Source organism: Cervus elaphus, chromosome 24 (assembly GCF_910594005.1).
Source record: "Cervus elaphus chromosome 24, mCerEla1.1, whole genome shotgun sequence".
In the NCBI taxonomy this organism is placed as follows: domain Eukaryota; kingdom Metazoa; phylum Chordata; class Mammalia; order Artiodactyla; family Cervidae; genus Cervus; species Cervus elaphus.
Window position 1 is genome coordinate 20,759,807 of NC_057838.1, and position 19,733 is coordinate 20,779,539.

Below are 19,733 nucleotides of genomic sequence, written 5' to 3' on the forward strand. Positions count from 1 at the left end.
GCCTGTGTTAGAAATTACATTGAGCACTTACATGGACTTACTTCAGTCTTTACAACGGTCCTGACATACAGGACAAGACTATTATTCTTGTTTTGCAGATGAGTTTTCCAGGTAAACCGCCCTTGGTTACACAGTAACTAAGCCCATGATATTCACTAAGGGAGTATAATCAGAGTTGAAATATTTATTTTATGTTATCATGTTTGACTTTGCTGGACAGCTAGATTCCTTCGTTTCTGTGTTGAAGTTTTGATTTAATTTTGTGTTTTGGAGGGGTGGAAGAATGTTGATGGTTCAGAGGGTTCTGAGAGAACTCTCAGCCCTGTGTCCACCTTGTTCCCGTCTGCTCCGTGTGCGTTACAGTGTTCGTCAGTGTCTGCTCTGTGCTTAGTGCTTTTGTTCTTGTGAGAAATACATAGGCACACAGATATACGTAATACATTATGTGTGTGTATAGCTTTATATTCTGATTTCCCTTCTCATTCAAAATGCGACATACAATGTATATGCTTTTGCACCTTTTTTCATTTAACAGTATGTCCTGGAAGTCATTTGCAAGCAAGATTGACTTGCTTTGTCTAGCGTCAGACTCTACTGGACCCCTTTAATAGACTTTGCTGTGTCCATCCAGCCGTGATTCTTTGTCCTCTTCCTCCTTTTAGAGTGTCTGTGGTTTGATGCTTCTTGGACCTCTGGGAGTCATGTTAGAACATGTTAAGAGACTCTGCATTTAAGCTAGGATGCCTAGGAGATACGGTGGTTACCAGAGGCTGAAATGTAGAAGAAACTTGAGGCTTTCCCTCAGGTTTTGGTTTTCACATGGGAAGCTTGCTCTGGACCCTCTTGTCAAGGAGCTGATAACTAAGGCCATGGGATGCAGAGCAGGACAGAGCTTCTTAGGCGCGGGCAGTAGGTGAGGAGATCTTTGGAACGGAAACTGCTGCTGGTAAGAAGCGAGTCAGGAGTGGAGATGGGGTTCTTGGACTGTCCCTTCTTTGCCCACTTTCTTGCTCTGAGCATTCTTGGTCAAGCAGAATGGGGGCTTGGGGTTGCGCAGGTGAAGTGTGAAGAGCTGTGAGTGAAAGGGAGCAGCCCACAAGTAGTCTTAGCGGGCACTTGAACCCTGAAACACTATTACTGCATAGGGGTGTTAGGCACTTATGAATCATGTGGCTGTTAGGCAGAGACTGCCTGGACTGAGTGAGAGGCGGAGCTCATGCTGTGAAGAGAGAGAGGACCTACCCCTTCTTTATCTCCCAAGATTTAAAACCAGCGTGTGACTTAGAGCTTTCCGTCTGTCTCTCTCGAGCGCTGTCTCCGTGTATCTCTCTCTGTTTTTGTCTCCACGTCTCCCTCTCTCAGTCTCCCTATGTTGGCAAAATAGGGCATCTCTTGACAAAACGCACCTTCCTCTCCATCATCGTGAGGACGCAGTAAGGTGTACACGTGGTTAGAGAGTGGTTTGGAGCCAGGCAGACTTAGGTTTCAGGTTTCACCTCTGCTCCTTTAGTAGCTGTGCAACCTCAGGCAGGCTACTTAATTTTTCTGAGACTCAGTTTCTCCATCTGTGGAATAGAGGTAATAAATATATACTCTATGGGATATTCTAAGGAGTACATTAAATTAAATCTGTGAAGTGTTTAGGACCGTGCCTGGCACATGATAAATGTTCAGTAAATCTGTTTTCATTATTGCTGCTGGCATTGCAGGCTGAATCCACTCAAGGTACAGCAGTGTCTGTATCTAAGTAAACCTGATGTCTGAATTATACTTGGCTCTCTGAGAAATCATCTCTCCCTGACCCTGGTGAACCTTTGTATAATTCCCTTCTGGTAATTGTCTTTTGCTTTTTGGGCAATTCAGCTAAAATTTTTTAAAAATTGTTTAGGTGGTGAATGTCTTAAAATCCTTATTGACAAATCTTGATGAAGTAAAGAAGGAAAGAGAGGGGCTGGAGAATGACCTGAAATCAGTGAATTTTGACATGACGAGCAAGTTTCTGACTGCTCTGGCTCAAGATGGTGTGATAAATGAAGAAGCTATTTCTGTTACTGAACTGGATCGAATCTATGGGGGTCTCACAACTAAAGTCCAGGAATCGCTAAAGAAACAGGAAGGACTTCTTAAAAATATTCAGGTAAAGTTTATATACTTCAGTAAGATTATTTAAAAAATTACAGAAGGGATAATCTGTATACAGGAGGGATAATCTGGACTAAATCTATCCATTTAGGATTGTGTTTTTGGCAAGTATTCCATATTAATAGAAACCTGTAAACTATTGGTTATGTTTTCATGCCCACTAAATTTGGGATAATTTTACTAATGGAAAGCTATAGAGTACTGTGCTACTCCAAAGGGAATATATTAGGTAAATGTCTAGTAATAACTCAATGTAATCATAGATGATTTTCATAGTTGGGAAAGTATCAATAAAAATGTCATGAACAATATTAATTTCATAAATACATGTGATTGCATAAATTTTTCTTTTCATAAGGTCTCACACCAGGAATTTTCAAAAATGAAACAATCTAACAATGAAGCCAATTTAAGAGAAGAAGTCTTGAAGAATTTAGCTGCTGCGTATGACAACTTTGTTGAACTTGTGGCTAATTTGAAGGAGGGCACAAAGGTATGAAGCACACAAAAAACAAGAGCTAACTGACCAGTGTGGACATGAGGATATAGTTTGAGAAGTTAATTGGTATTTCCAAATGGACCAAATCATTCTTCATCTTGAATTCCTTAGCTTTCATGACTTTGGTCCCGAGAGCTTTGTTGTAAGTGGGAGAAAGCTTAATGAAGGTGGTGGATTTCATGGGAACTTTGTAGAATGAGTATGCGTAGACATTCATTTCAGGTAGCAGGAATTAGCAAAAATCAGCAATACTTTGTTACATGATAGAAAGTCGGCCAATGTGAGTGAATTCTGAGGGATAGGAGCAGTAGGCAGAGCTGATAGGTGATGGGGAACGGGGTTGGTTTGGCTTTCGTAGTCTCTGCTGGGGGTCTAGATGATGATAGATTTGTGGTGTGCTTGTGTCTTAGAGTGCTTACTGAATATGTTTCAGTATTTCCTAGCCTTTCCTTTAAGTATTTTTGGGGAAATGCTTATATTTGGTTTGACCAATTTTGGGGAACAAGTGACTTCTTGTTTTTCAAATACATAATTCCTTTTGGTACTTTAACTCCACCATGATGACTGAATAAAGTTATCTTGATGTTAATACAGTAGGTATAATGTAAAACCCTCTAAAGAGAGCATAGAAATACTGCCAAAACCTTCCAAAGAGAGGATAGTAAAATGCCATTTTAATTTGGTTTAAATGCTTTGTTGAAATAGGTAAGCTGAGAAAACTCTCCAGAGTGCTTTTGGAAATTCTTTGAAAAGTTTCTGAAATGATGCTTGCATTTCTGAAGTGAACATGCAAATCTAATGCTTCCACTTAAAATAGGTTGTTTTTATTAAGTAGTTGATTTTTCTCTAGGAATTGGGAACTTGTTCATGATCATGAAACTTGGCACTGAATTTTTGGTGACAGCACTTTCTAACGATGATTTTATTTATTTTTTTAGAGAATTTTAGGTCATATTTATGACTGTCTCTCATGCAGAGGGTTTTAGTTCTTTAACTGTTATTGACAAACGAGCTTTAAATGGTGTTCTTCTTAGATTAAAAATTGTTCTGGTTTATCACTGATGTTTGTTTTTTGCTTGTAGTTTTACAATGAGCTGACTGAAATACTTGTCAGGTTCCAGAACAAATGCAGTGATATAGTGTTTGCACGGAAGACAGAAAGGGATGAACTCTTAAAGTAAGTTTATTTTCTGTATCATATTGTACTTTTGAAATATTTTTCTTTAAAAAAAATCATATGCTTGCTTCCTCTTTTAGAAAAATCACATGTGGCTACTCTTGTGGTGGGTTGGCAGTGTGAGTTGGCAGATTCCTTCATTTCCTCTGTGGTGGTTTACAAAGCAACAAGCAGCCGGCTGTGTGATTCAAGAGCAGCAGGATGTGAAGGAGCACAGGCTCCAGATGGAGGGAGAATAGTGATGTCACAGAAGGGATGGCAGCACAGCGCGTGGAGGCAGCGCTCAGGAAACGCCGAGACACACGAGCAGGTTACCTTGAAGTGGCAGATGGGTTCCTTAAATGAAACTGCAGGCACAGAGCATGAGGAGTGAGGATTTATAGCTCGGAAGATGTCAGCACAGTCACTTTCTATAGCGGCCTACTGGGCAAGCTACAGAGGACTTACTCTGTGGGGAGTAATGGAGAGCTGACTCAGCACTGATACCCATTAAGATGAGAAAGAGAACAGAATTTAACAAAACTAATAGATGAAGAACATTCACCAGAATAACATTGTCACAGAACAGGTGAAAATTTTACTGTGAGTTAAACGGTTAGGGAACAATCACTAAGGATTACCACAAACAAAGCCGGTACTCAGGGAAGATGGTAGGAAAACAAGAGGTCGTAAAAGGTGAAGTGTCAGGATTTAGGACACAAGTGGAAGAGACAAAGCCATCACAGATTAAGGTGAAATGAGGAGCCAAAGCAAGAAAAGACAGTGAAGAAAACACAGGAGCAAAGAGTGGCAAAGAGGAAATCAAAGAAAGTGAAACCAAAGCAAGGAACAGGATTAAGTAGAGAAGGTGGGCAAAGAAGATCTAACACATGTAAAACTGAATTCCCTTCAAAGAAGAAAATCCCAAACATTGAACAGAAGAAACTTAATGATATTACTCAAGAATATTCTTAGAATAAGTCCTGTTGAAAGGGTATATATACATCATTTGGTCAGGAAAAACGAGCAAGGACTGTTAACGCTTATTTGTATTGCGGCATGTTCATTATTAGCCTTCGAAGATAATGACAAAACTTCCCTGGTGGCCCAGCGGTCAATACCCTGTGCTCCCAACACAGGGGGAGTGGGTTTGATCCCTGGTTGGGGATCTAAGATCTCACATGCACAAATAAATATTCTCTAAAAAAGAAAATGGCAGAATCCTATTAAAGGCAGTCAGGAAGACAGATCAGCTCGGTTTATGAAAAGGTGAAAAAAACTTAGGCTGGCAGCACTGCATGCTGGAAGAGAATGGAATGATTGCTGTTGAAACTCAGGGAAAGCAATTATAAGACAAAGATCTTATATCCAGCCAGCCTGTCCTTCAGGTATATTCAAAGTCAGGTGGTCGTTAGTGATGAATATGAAGAACCCAGAGACTGTTATACTCAGGAGCCTTTCTTGAGCCCCTCAGATGACCTGACCATTATTCTCATCTGTCCATGCTTAAACAGTTTCCTGTAGAAGAATGGGGGAGAAGTTAAGAACTACTTCCTTCCAGCCCCAAGATAGAGCAGGGCCACTTGTTACTAGTTTTTCTACTAAACCTTTAAAAAGCAAATAATTAAAATCTTTTAAAAATGGTTTTAGACGTTAAAAACAAAACCAAATTAGTTTTACTAGTAAGTAAATTTGAAAAGATTAAAACAGCAGTCTTCGGACCAGTTTGATTTATGAATATGGATGTGAAAGTTCTAAATAAAATGCTTGCTGTTCATGTTCTCCAGTATATTAATAAAGGAACATGACCATGACCAAGGAGAAGTGGGTGGTTATTCCATGAATACAGTGATTGGTTTAGCATTTTTACATCTAAGGAGAAAAAGAGGATCTTCACAGATGAGGAAAAAGCATGAGAAAGTTAATGGAGAAACTCTATAAACATTCCCCCTAAAGACAAGTGCCAGCTGTCAGTGCTGTTATTCAGTATTATATTGGCAGCCAGCACCATTAGATAAAAGGCAATTAGAGATACAAAAATTGTAAACTGTCACTACTTACAGACTTTATGATTGTACATCTTGGAAACCTAAAAGAATCAGCAGCCAAATTCTGCAAATACTAAAAGAATTGGTGATTATAAAAATAATTTGTAGCAATCAATAGCTTTCATACAAATAAAGACAGAGAAGATACAATGGAAGAAAAGACCTCAGTTAAATAGACACGAGAAAGTAAAATACATAAGAATAAATTTGTCATATATGAGACCTGTATGAAGAAAGCTTTGAAACACTATTCAAGGACACGAGAGGATTTGAGCAAGTTATAAGACATGTCATGTCCTTAGATAGGATGAGACAGCTTCATGAAGATGTCAGTTCTAAATAAATTTATGCATTCAACATAATTTTGATTAAAAAAAAAAACAACAGATTTTCATCTAAAAGTAGACAAGTTGTTCTAAAGCTCAAGGTGAAAAAAGTTAAGCAAGAATAGCCAGAAAAACTGCATAAAAATAACAGTAATGGAAACTAATTTACCAGATTTTAATATATGTAATATTGTCTCTAATTAAAACACAGTGGTACCAGCACATGATTAGACCAAAGACAGAAGATAGGAATAGATTTAAATCCTTATGTGAATTTAGTGTTTAAAGAAAAAAAATATCCTAAATCAGAGAAGTTAAGAGACAAGTGCCTAGTCATTTAGAAAACAAAAGTTATTTTTACAGCAGAGTAAGTTCCAAACAGATCATACTTGAAATATATAAAATGAAATGAAATGAAAAAAATGAGAGAAATTTTTAGTAAAGCCGAAATAGGAAAGGTCTTTGTAATTCTAACTTAAAATCCAGAAGCCATTAAAGAAAAAAGAGTAAGTTTATCATAACATGATCAGCAGAGTCAAAATGTAATAAGCTGGTGGAAACTGTTTGAAACTTATTCCTGGGACAAAAGGCAAATTGACCAAATTTATAAAGAACTCTGAGATACTAATGAAGAGGAAAAAAAACCCAATAGAAAAATTGGCAAAGGATGTGAACAGAAATTCTGTAGATGAAATAAAAGTGACTGTTAAGCATATGAAAAAATACCTTCCCTCATTCAATATAAATATGAGTTAAAATTACTCTAAAATGGGGTTTTTCAGATTGTCAAGTTTGGAAGTTTGATAACGTGCTTTATCAGCACACTCTGGGGAGCATGTCTCATCTGCTGCAAGAGTGCACAGTGGGGCAGTCCTTTGTGGGACCAGAAAGATCTGAACTGCAGATCCGTACGTTATTTAGTCCAGCTTTTTTTTTTTTTTCAAGGATGTTTTCTATTTACCAATATACAAAAATCTCTAAGATGAATAATTTATGGTAAAAAAAAAATAAGGTTACAGACGAGTGTAAAGTATGCTTTTTGTGTAAAAAGGGAGAAAATAAAAATGAACATTTGGATTGGTTTATTTCTGATCCGGAAGCTCTGGACAGGTTCATAAGAAAGAAGAGTATAAAAAAAAAAAGAAGAGTATAGTGTCTGTGTGTTTGTGGGAGTGAATGGTGGAATGAGAATTTGTAGATCGTGGTCTGTCAGTTTTTGAATCAAGTGAATATATTTCCATTTTGTAAAATTATATCAAATTTAAATAATTATGGAGATTCTGAATGTTTTTTATAGTCACTATTATATAGTCTATAATTCAAATTGTGTTCCCATCCTTGGCGCCCCAAGGATGTTGAACCCTTTGTTCAAATTCAGTCTTGTAGAGAAGCCTAGTTCATGAAACAGATAAAAATGGATCTGTGATTTAATAGCTTTGTTTTATGTAGTGGCTAGGAAATTCTCATTTGTCATATAAATATGTTATTTACTGCAACTGTGTCTGGTTTTTCAAAGGAAAGAAAGATGTTTTATATCTATATTCATGTTAGATATTGTATTTATGATTAAATATACTCAAATAAATAAAGATAATTATTGATGAGTAAAATACTTAAAATATTAAATGTATTATATTTACTGTATATGGGATACATATACACACACGCATATACTAAATGTTTCAGAATCTGACCTTTTAAAATTTTAATATGGGCTAAAAACTTGTGGTTTATATTGTAAGCATTTATTACGGATGTATAAACATTTAAGAAGTATTTCTGATTTCTTGATGAATGTGTGTTTGTTTTCTTTATATATGGAATGTCTAATTTATCTTTGAACCGTGATTGTTTTTGAGAGTGAAAGTGTGGTCTGGGGAAACTTGCTGGAATCGTTCCATCAGGACAGCAGGGCCTGCCGCAGACACTTGAGGGCATGTCGTGTTTATTGTTCTGTGCTTGTGAATCAGCACAGTGAGAAGTTGATCAGTACCAAATACTTCGTAAGAGTGTGTTTTACTTTAGGGTTTTGTTTAGCGGGATTTTGGGGTAGATTCCAATTTACTGTCAGAGGAGTCTTTAAATTGTTTTTTAAAAATTTTGATCTGTATTTCAGTGGTGCTTTCAACATCTGTCTTTAATGAGATTACCTTATGTGAGGTATCTTTTAACATAAAATATCTCAGTGCCATCTTTTGGATATCTTCAGAAAATTTTCATCAAATTTCCATTGTTTTCTGATATACAGTGATTAAGATATTAGGTAGGTGACTATGAACAGTTGTAATTTTCTGGTCATTTTTAGATTTTTATGTTAGTTTCTCGTCTAGGGGCTGACCTCTTACTAGAGAGAGGGCAGTTTCTTAGGACCACTTGCTCAGTTTAACATGTTCCTTACTCTGGCTATAATTATGGTCTCTGGAAAAGTTTACCTTTTCCCCTTGTTTGCAGAAATAGAATAAAAAATAACTTTATTTTATTCAGTAGTAGGAAGAAAGCTGATTTCAATTCTTGCTGAGAACAGAAATGTATAGTATATTTTAAAATACTATCACTGTTTTGACTATTTTCTGTGTTTCATACATGAAGAAAAAAAAAATACCTGGTATTTTGCAGGTGTTGGTTTTCAAAATTGTGTTGATTTCTAATGCTTCTGTCTTTAATAAGGGACTTGCAGCAAAGCATTGCCAGAGAGCCTAGTGCTCCTTCAATCCCAACACCCACATACCAGTCCTCTCCAGCCGGGGGGCCCGCACCAGCGCCGCCAACTCCAGCGCCGAGAACCATGCCGGTCAGTGAGCAGCCACTTAAGATTGAAGTTTCATGGGTTTGTGACCCTTCGCTAGCTGTAAAGGGTAACACAGACTTTACATTGTAGAGGTCTGGTGGTCAGGCGACCAACTGTCTGATGTTTTGCAGTATAAAGAATACGCATTCTTTATTCATGGATCACTTGTGGATTTTTGCTAAAAAATGTTTACCTTGAGTCTAATGAAGTCTTTGGAACCAACTTCCAGTTTATAGCAAAGACAGTGATAAAACCATAAATCGTGCTGTTAGGATACGCTTGGACAACCTAGAACAGGAATATTCTTTGAGTCACTTGGCTTGGTTTTCTAAAGGCAAATGTTATAGAAAGAGAAAAGCTAGATAGAGAGGGCATGTTCTAGATTAAAAGAGAGGAAAGACTCATAAAAATCAAATGCAGTACATGAGCCTCGACTGGATCTTGGTTCATAAAAACTCTTACAGGTGTTTTTATGAAAAATAAGGACACTTGAATGTAGGATGGGTACTCAGTGATACTAGGGAATAATTCTTAATTTTGGAGTAACTATTAATTTTCTCAGGGTGAAATGGTATTGTGATTATGTAGGAGAATATTAGGACTTATATACTGAAATCTTTAAGGTCAGTGTCCTTAAGTTTGCAGCTTAACTTTCAAATGGTTCTGCAAATATGTAGAGATAAATATAAGAATATAATTACAGATAAAGCAAAAGTGGCCAGATGTTAATAATCGATTAATTTAATTGGTAAATATGTGATTATTTATGATAGTACTCTTTTAAGTTTTCTGGTGTTTGAAATTTTAATATGAAAAATCATGGGGCCAGGAGGAGGTAAGAGATAAAAACACTATCTGACCTGTTCCTTCCTCCTACCTCAAATGTCTGACCACAGATGGGAGCAGTAAATGATTAAATATTGGGCATCAGGAAGAGAGCAGTGCTATGGAATATCCACAAATTGGAGAATTATTTTTCAACTACGGTACATTCCTGGAGTGGTGAGCCCACATTTAAGAATGGGAATTAGAAATACATTCGGTTGGATTCTGGAGTTTCTCATATGCTGTCATTCATTTTAATTGATAGCAATTTGACAGAACCCTGACATGTGTTGTAGTCAGTGCCGACTTTTTCTTACAGCCTGCTAAGCCCCAGCCCCCAGCCCGGCCTCCACCTCCTGTGCTGCCAGCAAATCGAACCCCTGCTTCAGCTCCAGCTGCGGCTCCAGCTCCAGCTCCGGCTCCAGCAGGCACTGGGCCCACTGTACCAGCTCCATCGCAGACTCCCGGTTCAGCTCCCCTGCCACAGGCCCAGGGACCCCCGTACCCCACCTATCCAGGGTATCCCGGGTAAGGCTGAGACTCTGTATGTCCCAGTGAACTGGCTGATGTTTCTAACTCTGGTTAGTCTTTTAAAAGCACGGTCACCCATTCTCTGAATGGGGGTTTCATACAGGCTGCATTGTCAGCTCACATAGAAATAGAGTAAGTTATAGTCACTTGGAGCAGTTGAATAGCCATTTCCCATGTTTATTTAATTTGTTTTTGGCTTTTACATGTTGCGTTTATAGTAAACATACCTTCTGTATGGAATTCAGAATGTGTTTCCTTGGTCATCTTTATTTAGGTGATAAACAGGTAGGTGCCTTTTCTGAACTTAGCAAGACTGATAAGGCCTTCTTCACATGTCTGTACTGACGTTTTGACATTCCGATCAACTCTTGAACCAGGAATCTATCTAATTATGGCATATACTTAAAGATCAACTGTCTTTGTTATTTTTTTAATCTTAAAAATCCAGACATTTAACTACCTTTTAAGATGTCTTCCAAACTTAGTAAGTACATTTTATCTTCCAAATGTTAAAACTGTGAAAACAGTATAAATCTATGAGCATTACAGTAAACATTGAATCTTGTAGTATATGTGCTGCCGAAGCAAGCACTAAACATTGAATCTTGTAAAACAGAAATGTACATAGATCGCCACAGTAAAATGAAGAGTCTCTGGTTTTTTTTTTTGAGTCTCTGTGTTTATTCTTGGTTATGGTTGAATATTTAATCTTATTTCCTTCAAGAATCTTTATTTTCTGGGTAGTATTAAATACTTTTTTGTTTCATTTCAATTAATAACAGGATAGAACTCTTCTCTAGCAGGTACCTTCTAATAGCTGTTTTTTCTCTCTCCACTGTTCTGTAATAGACTGAGAAATAGAGGAACATGTGGTTTTCTTGAAAAAAACTTCATTTTAGAATAATTACTGTATGGTTCATTTTCTAGTATTGGATTTACCAATCTAGCTTTTCTTTTTTGTTCTTCTTCCCATCAGGTATTGCCAAATGCCCATGCCCATGGGCTACAATCCTTATGCGTATGGCCAGTATAATATGCCGTATCCACCCGTGTATCACCAGAGCCCTGGGCAGGCTCCGTACCCAGGACCCCAGCAGCCTTCATACCCCTTCCCTCAGCCCCCGCAGCAGTCTTACTATCCACAGCAGTAATCTGTCAGCTCAGAAGCTCAGCTGGTTCAGTTCAAAGGGAAAGAAATACCAACCCTGCAATAAGTGTACTAAACTCTACGCTCTGGTTACTATAACGTCCTCTACTGTACTGAATGCAGTGTACAATTTCTGTTTGCAGCTAGAAGCTGTGCCCCAGTTCCACACTTGATTGTACTTGGGCGATTTGCTGCTGTTGCAGTGTAAACACTAAGTATAATAGAATTTGAAGTAAATTGCATTACAGCTCATAAAAGTTGAAAATGAGAAACCCACCAGTGATACGTTTGAAATTATTACACTTAAGTCTCATGATTGGAACATCAGATGCTTACAACGATGGTTTAAGTACGGATATACAAGAAAACTAAGTTATCTTTCTCTTTTGGTTTATTGATTTGGTTTGATTTTCCTTACGCTATTTTGCATAATCAAAACATTGTAAATCTTTTAATTTAAAAATAAATTCCTTAAGAACAGTTGTCATTGTTATGTTTTGTCATTGATTCTCATTGCTGTCTAATTTCTTCTTGGTACTAGCCTCATTTTATGTGTACATAAGTTAAGCAGATCCTGTGTTAAGTGCATGATTAATGCAAGTTAATAGTCAGGTTCAATATATCTTATAGGAAAACCAAAAGGATAATAACCATAATTTATCTTTCATATGCTGATTAGTAAATTAATTTTGACATTTATTTTGAAAAATCTTATAATGTGGAAGAAACACAATTGCTACCAAAGATTCTTCAAATATTCAAGTGAATATGTATATTTAATGTTTTATTACTAACTTCTCCAAGAAATCAATACAAATTCTGGTAATAATTTTTTTCTTTTTTTCATAATCTGGTTAAAATAAATACATGTCATTAATAGTACTGTCTAATGTAATGGAATTGTTCAAAGAAAATTTACTGTACCCTTCTGTTCCTTTTTTTTCACCTTACTGTCTTAACCTAGTAACATTGAATGCGCAATGTGTATGAATAGATATGATAAGCCCTTTCATTTTTATGCTCCTGAAAGATTGGACTATTTTATAATTCAGGGAGTGCACAAAACAATTATTGGGAGCATATGCCAATTCTGGAATAGGCTGTGTATTTAATACTAGTCTGTGCTGTTCGGATAACTAAGCACTGTATAAACCTCAGTGAGACTTGCCTGGTGGGATGCATAGACGTGCATCGTGGAATGAGAAAGTGAGAAGGGAATGAGTTGTCTGATATCCCAGTGGGGTCTGTTCTATGTGAGGCTCATATCTGAACATACCAGACATCATCCGAGCAGAATTCCAATGACTGTGTTTATGCTCACTTTCAAAGTTTTAATGCTAAACTTTTCCTGAATCGTTGTTTCATTTCAGTGATACTGTCAGTTGCTCCATTGTTGTTTCCATTTGACAGTTTGAGTTTATATTTTTAAATGCGGGGCTGAAGGTGTGACTGTAAAGGGAGCTAATTGGTTTAAAATATATGTATATTTTAAAAAATCCTACTTTGTTGTTGTATGTAGAAAACACGAAGGCATGTTACTTCAGTATAAATGACTTTTACATGCAATACTGAAATTGCTTTAAAGTTCAGTAGTTGAAACCTTGACAAAAATAGTTTTTTACATATCATAGCTGACTTCTATTAATATGGAATCATCAGAATATGACATGGACTTGTTTGACTCTTGTGTAAATGGCACTTAAGTTCCTCCTCCTCGTTATTCAAGGTACCATCACCAACAGAAGATACTCAGTGAGATTAGGGGTATCCCAAATTGCTAGTTTATAATTCTCACCAATGCAGAAAAAAAACAAAATTGGCCTGAATATTCTCTTGGGGACAGAAGGCACTATTAGAAAAGTGCGTCAGAGGGCCAGAAGAGAAGTTAGAAGGCTGTTTAGCTCATTTCCTGTGCTAGGCTAGCTAGGCTTGTTCTCAGAGCCCCGGGAAGACGGTTCAGAAACTTTAGGAAAGGAGCCTCCGTAGAGCCTCGAGGCAGCCTCCCCGGCCTCCCCGGCTCCCTCAGCTCTGTTAGCAAACCCAAGGCCATTCCCTCTTGTCTGTTCCCTCATCCTTTAGAGGGTACAGGATGCTTTCTTTAGGTCACCTGTGTCCACAGATGACCAAGTTTTCACAAGCCGTCGTTGCTGGATGTCTTCGTGGGGCTGTCTAGTTCCACTAAGGTGACACATGGAAAGGTTTTCTTTCGTCTGTTTTGCATCCTAACAAACAAGAAGGAAGCCCTCACTGGAATTATTTTTGTTGCCAAACTTTTTTTATCCTTTGCTTTCTGTGTTCCAGAAAATACCCTACAAAGTTATGGATAATGCTTTTTATTTAGAGGAAGGAGAGTGTCACTCTGGTTCAGGTATGTTGTACCTATGTTTATAGTTAGGCTGTTTGATTTCCTAAAGCACACTATTCCTGCTTTATTTCTTTATATTGGGCTTTAGAATGCTATTTTAAAATGGACTAAGTAATGATCTGAAAAGCTGGTCTGAAGTGGGGGAAAAAACTAACTTATTTCTTACTCTTAGTTTGAGACAGATGGCTTGATTTCTGAGTCTGGTGTCAAATAATGGTGTACTCCTGTGCCCCTCCGTCTTTATTCTCATTTAAGAATAATAGTCATATGCCATTGCAAGCCAGTCAGTCTTTGTGAGATCTGTGTACCCAACTTCTTTGCAATTTATAGTCTCCCTCTCCCTAAATCTAAGTAGTTAGAGAAAAAGAGTTACTGATTTTCTATGCCAGTCAGCAACCTTTCTAGTCAGATTTAAAAAATGTTTTCCATTAGAGCTTTACAGTTGCAAAAGTGCATTGTACACAATTTCTAGTTTCATAAACATGGCAACATGCATTTCGTTACGTAGGTTTCAGTTTGTTAATGGGGAGCTTTTTTTTTTTTTTTTTAAATGATCAGTATGTTTTAGAAGAACCTGGCTACAACCTGGTGCCATCTCCCTTTTTTTTTTGGACACTTCTGCAATTATTAGTTGCTTCACAGTACAGAACAGGATACAAAGTAGGAGAAAAACTGCATTTTAATTACAAGTTTAAAAATAGACTTTAGAACTAATGGTTGATTATAAGATTTACATGGAATGGCAAAGAAGGAAAAATTATATTTTTAAAGAAAAAGAGAATATTCAGGCTTTATTTCTGGTATGAAGTTTATATTTTTAAAAAAAATCCTATATTATCACGCCAGAGATTTTAGATTCTTTTCTGGTTACAAACATTGCTGGTAGTTGGATTATATTTTTTATTGTATTCATTTCTCTTAGGGGGAAAATTGTAAAGAAAAGGGTCCAGATGAAATGTATCCTAGAAATAAAAGTTGAAAGATTTTTACTTCCTTGTAGTATGAATTCTTATTTAAAATATTTATCCTTCAGCTTTCATATTTCTCCTAATTTCTGCATTGAACAGTGGGTTGGGAAATTAATAAATAACCCACTTGAACTAACTGCATGAGACTTAGAAAAATAAGACGACAGTGTTTAAGTGTTTTCTTACAGCTATCAACCTTGTAGATGATCGTGGTTTTCAAACGTCCCTTCTGATTGAACCCAGATCTTTCAGATGAGTAATCTCTTCTTCGGGCTTCCCTGGTAGCTCAGCTGGTAAAGAATCCTCCTGCAAATGCGGGAGACCTGGGTTCGATCCCGGGGTTGGGAAGATCCCCCGGAGGAGGGCATGGCAGCCCACTCCAGCATTCTTGCCTGGAGAATCCCCGTAGACAGGAACCTGACGTGCTGCAGTCCATGGGGCCGCAAAGAGTCAGACACTACTGAGCGACTAAGCACAGCATAGCACAATCTCTTCCTCGGGTGTCATTTTGGGGGTTAATTTTTGGAATTGTTTGGCAAGATTACCACGGTCAATTGGTCAGGGAAAAGGGGATGGTGAAATGTGTTCATCTTTTAAAACATTTGCATTTTCTTACTTTCTTCCTGCTTCTTCCCTCTTTCGAGATCACATGCAGATGTTTTACTGTGTAGCTCAGAATACGCAGTTTATCAGAGGATGTGTTGATTCTGTATGTCTCTCAAGTATGTTGGAGTTGAACAAACTACCTCCAGGAATGAGTTGAGAGTCTGAATCCCTAATATGTTTAAAATCTTTGTTGGTTGGTTTTCACTTTACCTGGCATCTAGGTTGGAGACTATGGAGTTCTCACTGAGGGGCTTGGGAACCGAGATGTGTGGGGTGGGAGGACAATGGAGCTGGGGTTCACCTGCAGCTGAAGGACAGCAGCTCTGCGCTGGGGCTGTCAACTGCAGGGTGGGTGGGCTTGGCCTGAGCACTGCCTATGCTCAGACGTGAACTTTCCTGGAGCCAGTGCCCCAGAGAGCTCCTGGCCCCTGCTAATGAGGGTCCTCATCCACTGACTGATCTTGCCTTTGTAGTTAACTATCCATCTGGGTCACATCCAAGTCGTCTGCCTTAGCACTCTGCCCACGAGGGACCCTGGCTTGTGTCAGCTCTGTGTCTCCTGAAAGCTTTCCTTATCGCTTCAAAGTTACTTATGTCCTTTTTAACCAATGACACCAAGTGAAGCAGGTAAATAGGTCAAGTCTGTTACCTTTGTGTTTCTTTTTAAGTTTTCCTGTATTTATAACTGTTTTAGTCTCTACACATTTTTAAGCCATGTGATTTCATGTGTAATGACTGTTTTCCATTTTCATTTCTTAATATATTTTTACTATTAATACCACTGTTTTTTTCTTTCTGGATGTATTATGTTTTTTGTTTTTGTAATCCAAGAGGAAAGTTTAAACTAATTTACAGCTTGGTTAAAGTTATTAATACAGTTATGTGATCTGACATTTTGTGTGTTTGGAGTAAGTATTTTGTCTTTTCTGTTTCCTTTTCCTATCTTTCATTGGATTATGTTTTCTTTTTTCTAGTAATTTGGAACACTACTACTATTATTTTCTTCCCTCCCATCCCCAGCCAGATTTTTTTTTTAAATATATGTTTGTAAACAGTGTTTGGACTTAGTGTTAATGTAGTATTATTCTTATATTATGACCTTTGGGTTGTTAGCTTGGTTGCTTCTGGGTTTTGACGGTGACGAATAAAGCTGTTTTGTGCTCAAGTTTGTTTTCCTCCCAGATTTTGGCTCCAGTGGCTTCTGCTCCCAGTAACCTGTGATGCTGTGTCTTCACCTGTGTCTCCAGTTGGGGGAATTCTGTCCCGTGATTTCAAATCTTGTCGTTTCTATCTGAAGTACTCTTTAGTAATTCACCTTTCTGTCTCTAGTCCACCGCTGCTGTGTTCCATCGATGTCATGGTTGCCGCCTCTTATTTCATATATCAACTTGGTCAGCATTAGCTATGTGCTTACTGGTTCTAAGGACTGTACTGAGTCTTTAAATAAGAATTCATTTGTTGCAGAAGACCCCCATGAAATTGGTATTTTTATTCATACTCCCTCTACATAGAGAAGTCAACTTGGAGAAGTTGGGCAACTTGTCTGTGGTGACATGGCTGCCGAGTGGCTGAGCTGGGCTCTTTCAGCAGCCGCCTGTGATCTGAACAACTAACGACAGCCTCTTCCTTTGTGCTGTCACTACTGCTAAAAAGAGCCCACGTCCACTGAGTGCTCGCCACGTTCCAGGTCCTCCTCTAAGCATTTCAAATCCATCAGCTGCTTCTAGTTGAGCGGTCAGTATTGAGGTGGCCCCTGGTTTCATTTTGCAGGACAGGAGGAAACAGCACAGAAGGACTGATTCCTGGGGCTGGCTGGTGATGGAGCCGGGATCTCACTGAGATGAAAAGTTAAAGGCCAAAAAATACCCAAACAAACCCAAAGCAACTCACGAAAAAGGACAGGGTCATATTCCATTGTATATGTGCCACATTTTTATCCGTTCCTCTGTTGATGGATGTTTAGGTTGCTGCCATGTCCTGGCTGTTGTAAATAGTGTTGCTGTGAACATTGGGTTTCCTGTATCTTATGATTTTCTTTAGGTAAACGCCCAGGAGTGGGTTTACTGGGTCACAGTAGAAACCAGCATAACATTGTAAAGCAACTATATACTTCAATAAGAATCTGAAAAAACCTGAAAAGTTAAAGGCTTTCTAGAGTTCTTCCTGTCCCTTGGAGTATTTTTATTTTTAAATTTCTTTATTTGACTGCACTGGGTCTCAGTTGTGGCATTCAGGATCTTCAGTCTTTGTTGCGGGATCTAGTTCCCTAACCAGGGATGGAACCCGGGTCCCCTGCATCGGAGGAGCTCAGAGTCTCAGCCACAGGACCATCAGGGAGGTCTGGCATCTTTGTTTTATAAGGCATTTGCTCTCATTTCTTACATCCATCTATCCATTCACCTATTCATTTTTTTCTCCCCAATAATTAAAAAGTAAATACCAAAAGGCTATTGACTAGTCTAGGTGCTGGGAATACAGCTGTGCCCTCAAGGAATTTATATTCCAGGAAAGAGTGAACTGGGAACAATGATAGGTTTCAGTGTGAATTTGTGGGAATTCTCCCACTTCCTTCCTCCTTTCTATGCCTACAAGGTAGCTTAAGCACTTTACATGTTTCTGACACAGGGGTTGTTTGCTGGGTGGGGCACAGAAGCTGGGAGTCTCTGGGGCTGGGAGTTAAAGGAAGCAACAATATCCCTGAGGGGAGAGGTTTTCGGACAGCATTTTTAGAAGGGTCACAGCAGGCCCAAAGGGTATCATGCTCTAGATGAGGCGAAGCTTCTGTATCTGAAGGGACCGTGAGGCTGGACGGCATGGAATGGTAACCCAGGACCTGCCACTACCTTGGGTGTTAGTGTGGGAAGTCAGGAATGACTTAAGACTGAACTTCTCATCACCCTGCGGGATGGGCCTCAGAGTCGGAAATGAATGACTTCAATCAATAAATAGGTATCTCTTCTCTACCTGTGCTGCTCAGCTTCAACTCATAGCTGCCTGCTGCATTTGGGCCATCTCTGCAGAGCAAAGGATGTTGATGCCACTCGTACCCACGGTCTGAGTGTCCAGGTTTGTGAAGTCTAGAACTCTAGGAAAGGCCCTTCTGAGAACACTGCATTCGTCTGGTTGGAGCAGCTGAGGCCCCACTGGAGAACTGGTGAGCAGAAATAGCAGGGCTCCTGGAAGCTTCTTGTTCAATCGTGTCTGACTCTTTTGAGACCCCCTGGACTGTAGCCCGCCAAGTTCCTCTGTTCATGGGGTTCTCCAGGCAAGAATACTGGAGTGGGAAAAAAAAAGAATAGTGGGTTTGCCATTTCCTCCTCCAGGGGATCTTCCTGACCCAGGGATCGAACCCGCATTTCCTGCATTGGCAGGCAGGTTCTTTACCTCTGAGTCACCAGGCAAGTCCCTGGAAGCCTCTATTAGTGTTCGAAAGAGTGATCTGAAAAGAGTGATCTGAAAGTGAGTGACCTGCTGGTCAGATATGCGGTTGGCAGGATGGAGAGAGGGTAAAGCACCCCTTGAGACAGTGCTGAGGAGATTCATGTTTCTCTGCTTGAACCCTAAAGTGGCCCCGGCCCAGTCATGCCATGTAAGGCCCAGGCCAAGGGGTTGCCCCAGCTGGGGGGAAGCCTGTCATGCTATGGTGGAAATGAGCCCACTAGAAGCTGTGGATGTTGAAGGATGAAGCTCCAACTTGGTCCCAGGAGAAGAGTCTGCATCTCCTTGTGGCTCATTCCTGTGAGGCAGCTGGTTGGTGGCTGAGAAACCATAGGCTTGAATGAAATCCCAGGGCCCCCAGGGCTGTGCTCTCTGAACAAAGGAGGCTCAGTGGGTGAGGCGGACTCCCTATCAGCTTCCAGGAGCTGCACCCTTGTCAACACACAGCGGGCTGCTGGAAAGGGTCAGCACCCACCGGTCAGGAGAGGTCAGAAGGGCCTTCCCCAGAGAGTTCTGGACTTCACAGACAAACCTGGACACTCGGAACAGGTGCTGACAGACGTGAGCGGCACCTCGCATCCCAAGCCTTGTGTGACCCACCCTCACCCTCACCCCTTCTCCAAGCACCGATGCTGTAAAAGCTGGTACTAGTGAGTGAGGGGAACCAGGCTCTGCCACTGAGGCCAACACACGGGGATGTGTTTTCAGACCCTCGGGAAATGGGATGGAGCCTGCATCCCAAGTGTAAGGGTGACCCTTGGTCCACCCTCATGGTGTGGCCTGGGCACCCTGGGGAGAGACCTGCTTAGGATGGAAAGTAAGGTGCGGCAGGTAAGGGTCACCCTGCTTCAGAAAGAGTGTCCTGACCAGTCCACTGCATGCTGCGGGGGGGGG

The 19,733-nt window shown here is 39.5% G+C and overlaps 1 protein-coding gene across 2 annotated transcripts in view; it reads left to right on the top strand.

Moving 5' to 3' along the window:
* LOC122682546 (programmed cell death 6 interacting protein) overlaps positions 1-11,942 on the top strand; it is a 67,229-nt gene extending 55,287 nt beyond the window's left edge. For both annotated transcript variants that reach the window (XM_043885380.1, XM_043885381.1), the window contains exons 13-18: positions 1,889-2,137; positions 2,501-2,635; positions 3,724-3,818; positions 8,839-8,962; positions 10,104-10,312; positions 11,292-11,942. In XM_043885380.1, coding sequence (XP_043741315.1) covers positions 1,889-2,137; positions 2,501-2,635; positions 3,724-3,818; positions 8,839-8,962; positions 10,104-10,312; positions 11,292-11,466 — 987 coding nt within the window. In that variant the 3' untranslated portion in view covers positions 11,467-11,942. The remainder of the gene's footprint in view (positions 1-1,888; positions 2,138-2,500; positions 2,636-3,723; positions 3,819-8,838; positions 8,963-10,103; positions 10,313-11,291) is intronic.
* The last annotated feature ends 7,791 nt before the right edge of the window (positions 11,943-19,733 follow it).